Source organism: Macaca thibetana, chromosome 8 (assembly GCF_024542745.1).
Source record: "Macaca thibetana thibetana isolate TM-01 chromosome 8, ASM2454274v1, whole genome shotgun sequence".
In the NCBI taxonomy this organism is placed as follows: domain Eukaryota; kingdom Metazoa; phylum Chordata; class Mammalia; order Primates; family Cercopithecidae; genus Macaca; species Macaca thibetana.
The window spans coordinates 95,845,513-95,850,657 of NC_065585.1; the positions used below are offsets into that span (position 1 = coordinate 95,845,513).

The 5,145-nt window shown below is 41.4% G+C and overlaps 1 protein-coding gene across 1 annotated transcript; it reads left to right on the forward strand.

Annotated features, from left to right (window-relative positions):
* The first annotated feature begins 447 nt into the window (after window positions 1–447).
* Window positions 448–4,739, forward strand: SNAI2 (snail family transcriptional repressor 2). Its single transcript, XM_050800265.1, has 3 exons — window positions 448–1,315; window positions 2,061–2,606; window positions 3,514–4,739. Exons 1-3 carry the CDS (start codon window positions 1,237–1,239, stop codon window positions 3,693–3,695), a joined length of 807 nt encoding a protein of 268 aa, XP_050656222.1. The 5' UTR covers window positions 448–1,236; the 3' UTR covers window positions 3,696–4,739.
* The last annotated feature ends 406 nt before the right edge of the window (window positions 4,740–5,145 follow it).

Below are 5,145 nucleotides of genomic sequence, written 5' to 3' on the forward strand. Positions count from 1 at the left end.
TGCAGTTACTAGACTGGGTCCTTAAAACTTTAATCAACTGATACTCATAAGAGTATCCTTTAATTTCTTTTTTAGCATTATACGGGAAACTAGCAGATACTGAGATGGATTTTAATGGCATTATACTGATGAAAATAGCACCAAATAAAAGCAGGGGAATATTTAAAATAAAAATAATTGTCTCTGAAGACGCATACACCCTTTTTCCCATAAAAATGCACTGTAGTACATGAAAAGATAAGATCTCTTGTCAAAAGTGTGAGTGAGAGAATGTCTCCTGGTTCCAAATGACAGTTTACCTCTTGCCCCCCTTCTCTGCCAGCGTTCCTTTTTATCTTTGCAATCTTCCAGTTCTTCCGATCAGCCTGCCTTTAACGGGCTACAAAGCATTTCTTTCAAGCCACCATAGCTAACACGGTGATATGATTACTTAATTTGCACGCGGCCGCGCTGCCCCTGGCTTCGCGGAAGCCCTGAGTAGCGCAGCGCCCTCGCCGCACGCAAGGCTGCAGTCGCTCTCCAGGCCGGAGTCCCAGGAGAGCGTCCTCCGCGCTCACAGGCGCCTTTGTCTTCCCGCTTCCCCCTTCCTTTTTCAAAAGCCAAGAGTTAATTATTTGGTCCCTGTGCAAGGCAAACCTCTCCAGATGCCACTTCCAAATATAGGCTCTCATTAACACCAGAGGCTGGCCTGGTATGGTGCAGGGCGGCCCTTCCTTCCCCTGGCGGACACTGTGTCCCCGCGCGCTGAGGCTGCCCCACATCTGGAAGCCAGGCGGGCCGGGCAGAGACCCCGGCTCCTGCGCCCCTCTTAACTCCCAGACAGCGTGGATCGCGGGCGGGGTTCACCGAGGGAGGTTACCTCTCTTGAAAATACTTAAACACTTTTTTTTCCTCTCCACTGAAATCTCGAAAAACAGCCCATTTTGAACCAGAATAATTTAGTCTGACAACAGATTCTTCCTCTGTTCACAGCTGTCCCAGAGGGAGGAGCTGAAATCTGAACCTCTCAGCTGTGATTGGATCTTTCTTGCAAAAGAGAGGAAAAAAAAACCCTCCCAACCAAAACGGGCTCAGTTCGTAAAGGAGCCGGGCGACTTCAGAGGCGCCGGCCCGTCCGCCTGCCGCACCTGAGCGCGGCCCCTGCCGGAGCCTGGCCCGCCGCGATGCTGTAGGGACCGCCGTGTCCTCCCGCCGGACCGTTATCCGCGCCGGGCGCCCGCCAGACCCGCTGGCAAGATGCCGCGCTCCTTCCTGGTCAAGAAGCATTTCAACGCCTCCAAAAAGCCAAACTACAGCGAACTGGACACACACACAGGTAAAAAGAGAAAAATATATCTAGAACTACGTATCTAGAGCGTTGCAAATATGAATCTACGTATTACCCTTCAAATGCCATTACAAAAGAGCCAAAGGTTCAACTGTTTTCCTTTTAAACAGTGTCCCGAAAGGGAGCTTACGTTCTTTTGATAATTTGGGGTGCGTTTTAATTCAAAACTTTTTGAATTCTTGACTAACAAGGAACATTTCATTCAAATCTCGCAGCTTCGTGTTTGCTAAAGCCTGTGTATACATGCATAATGAGTATGTGAAAGATGAGTGACATAAGGGTTGAATTACTGCGTTTTTCATGCACGAAGTCTCCTTTCCTTTAGAAGGCGGCTTGATGCAGGCATATCTTTGTACTCACGGTCGTAATACACCTAAAGAGCCCATACATAAAATGGAAAACAACTTTTCTGAATGTTTAAAAATAATGTTGAGGCTCTCCCTCCTTAGTGGGGACTGCGAAGGCACTGGCTTGGCTGCACTCTGTCTTCAGAGCACCTATAGCTCCGTACAGCTGTCAGCCTATGTGTGCATTAAGTACAGTAACTCCGTAGGTGCCAGGGTGGAAATGAAACATTTCACCAGTGTGTATGCCCTCCTAAATGGGTCTATCTTTTCCCTAAGAAAATCACGTGTGTGTTGCTAAATATCTTTCCAGTGTGTGTATGCTTGCGTGTGAATTTAATTTTAGTTCTTTTTAACTTAACCTTCTCTCCCTCCCTTTTCTTTCCCAGTGATTATTTCCCCGTATCTCTATGAGAGTTACTCCATGCCTGTCATACCACAACCAGAGATCCTCAGCTCAGGAGCATACAGCCCCATCACTGTGTGGACTACGGCAGCTCCATTCCACGCCCAGCTACCCAATGGCCTCTCTCCTCTTTCCGGATACTCCTCATCTTTGGGGCGAGTGAGTCCCCCTCCTCCATCTGACACCTCCTCCAAGGACCACAGTGGCTCAGAAAGCCCCATTAGTGATGAAGAGGAAAGGCTACAGTCCAAGCTTTCAGACCCCCATGCCATTGAAGCTGAAAAGTTTCAGTGCAATTTATGCAATAAGACCTATTCAACTTTTTCTGGGCTGGCCAAACATAAGCAGCTGCATTGCGATGCCCAGTCTAGAAAATCTTTCAGCTGTAAATACTGTGACAAGGAATATGTGAGCTTGGGCGCCCTGAAGATGCATATTCGGACCCACACATTACCTTGTGTTTGCAAGATCTGCGGCAAGGCGTTTTCCAGACCCTGGTTGCTTCAAGGACACATTAGAACTCACACGGGTAAGAGAAAAAACATAGGCAGGAATGTTACTCTGAGATACAGTGAAGCCCTGAACTGGCTGTTGGATTTGCATGAAGTTGTGACATAGTGCTTTTAATGATGGACAGTCATTGATAACTACTTCCTGACTACTCAAAAAGTTGTTAGGGCACAAAGTGCTCCATTTCTTGCTAACAACCTCTGCTCTAGGGACTGCAAACAGCATGTAGACTTTGGAAAGTAGATTCAGAAGGTTTGGTCTCAAAGATCAGTTAGAAAATCAGGAAAGATGTGCTTGAATGTGTGTTCTGTGAAACTGCCCCCAGTAATCAGCAAAAACAAATGTTGCTATCTTAATCAATTGATTTGGTTAATAGATGAAGGCTTTTCCTACAGTTTTCTGTTAGTTACATTCTTGCTCTGATATCTATCACCAGTGGGTGACTTGGATAGTTGAAACTAAATTTACTTCGCCTCTCTTGCTTTGTTTGGGGATTTTTTGCTGCTTAATTTCTTATTCCTATCACAGAATTATCCTGCAGGGTATCATGGCACTTAGACTGCCTTAACCATAGTACAGAAAGAGGGAAAAGGGGAAATATTGGGAAATGTTGGGAGGTGCTCAACATTAGCTGCACCTGCTGAAGCAGAAAGCTTTAAGAAGTGAAAGTCCAAGAACTACGGAAATTATTTCTGCGTAATTGGCAGCAGTAATAATATTCTGTGTATGATTTTTAAATGCAATATTAAAATTTATCTTCAAAGGTCAGGTATTTTTAAAGTGTCTATTATGAGGGATTTTAATCAGGTTTTGCTGCTTCTCATTATTTAGGCAAAATGTGATTGACTTTTGTTAACATTATTTAACTTTATGTTTCCTCTAAAAACACTGACTGTCTTTCTTTTTTTCTCCCACTCCATCCCCAGGCGAGAAGCCTTTTTCTTGCCCTCACTGCAACAGAGCATTTGCAGACAGGTCAAACCTGAGGGCTCATCTGCAGACCCATTCTGATGTAAAGAAATACCAGTGCAAAAACTGCTCCAAAACCTTCTCCAGAATGTCTCTCCTGCACAAACATGAGGAATCTGGCTGCTGTGTAGCACACTGAGTGACGCAATCAATGTTTACTCGAACAGAATGCATTTCTTCACTCCGAAGCCAAATGACAAATAAAGTCCAAAGGCATTTTCTCCTGTGCTGACCGACCAAATAATATGTATAGACACACACACATATGCACACACGCACACACACACACACACACACACAGAGCTGCAAGAGCACGGAATTCATGTGTTTCAAGATAATCCTTTCCATGTGAAGTTTAAAATTACTATATATTTGCTGATGGCTAGATTGAGAGAATAAAAGACAGTAACCTTTCTCTTCAAAGATAATATGAAAAGCACATTGCATCTTTTCTTCCTAAAAAGAATGCGAAGATTTACATTGCTGCCAAATCATTTCAACTGAAAAGAACAGTATTGCTTTGTAATAGAGTCTGTAATAGGATTTCCCATAGGAAGAGATCTGCCAGACGAGAACTCAGGTGCCTTAAAAAGTATTCCAAGTTTACTCCATTACATGTTGGATGTCTGGTTGCCATTGTTGAACTAAAGCCTTTTTTTGATTACCTATAGTGCTTTAAAGTGTATTTTTAAAAGGGAGGAAAAAATAACAAGAACAAAACACAGGAGAATGTATTAAAAGTATTTTTGTTTTGTTTTGTTTTTGTCAATTAACAGTATGTGCCTTGGGGGAGGAGGGAAAGATTAGCTTTGAACATTCCTGGCGCATGCTCCATGTCTTACTATTTTAAAACATTTTAATGATTTTTGAAAATTAATTAAAGATGGGAATAAGTGCAAAAGAGGATTCTTACAAATTCATTAATGTACTTTAAACTATTTCAAATGCATACCACAAATGCAATAATACAATACCCCTTCCAAGTGCCTTTTTAGATTGTATAGTTGATGAGTCAATGTAAATTTGTGTTTATTTTTATATGATTGAATGAGCTCTGTATGAAACTGAGATGTTTTCTATAGCTATGTCTATAAACAACCTGAAGACTTGTGAAACCAATGTTTCTTTTTTAAAAAAACAATTTTCAAGGGTTTTTTTTACAATAAACAGTTTTGATTTAAAATATCTTGTTTGTATACTATTTTCAGAGACTTTACTTCTTCGTGATTAGTACCAAACCACTGTACAAAGAATTGTTTGCTAATAAGAAAAAAAGAATAGTGCTTATTATGCATCTGAAGTGTTATTTTATGTGTTAGATTATAATAAAGTGAGCTGCTAGTATTATTTTTACTCTTAAGATAGTAGTGTCACATTCAGAAAAGACAAGATGGTGGATTGTTAGTGTACCACTTTAACAAAACTCACACTTTCCAAGTGCAAAAATAGTTGCATTACTAATACTTAAAAATACTTTTCAACATTTTTTATGTTGACTTTATCAAGTTTATGAAAACAAGAATTGCAATCACTTTTATTATTACATAGGCGCTGTAACAGTTTAAGATTTTTAAAAGAAATATTATGTA

Bases quoted from the DNA above. Each gene is read 5' to 3' on its own strand.
- SNAI2 (XM_050800265.1), top strand. From the start codon at position 1,237: ATGCCGCGCTCCTTCCTGGTCAAGAAGCATTTCAACGCCTCCAAAAAG. The intron at 1,316-2,060 runs GTAAAAAGAGAA...TTTCTTTCCCAG, and splicing joins CGAACTGGACACACACACAG to TGATTATTTCCCCGTATCTC. The intron at 2,607-3,513 runs GTAAGAGAAAAA...CTCCATCCCCAG, and splicing joins ACACATTAGAACTCACACGG to GCGAGAAGCCTTTTTCTTGC.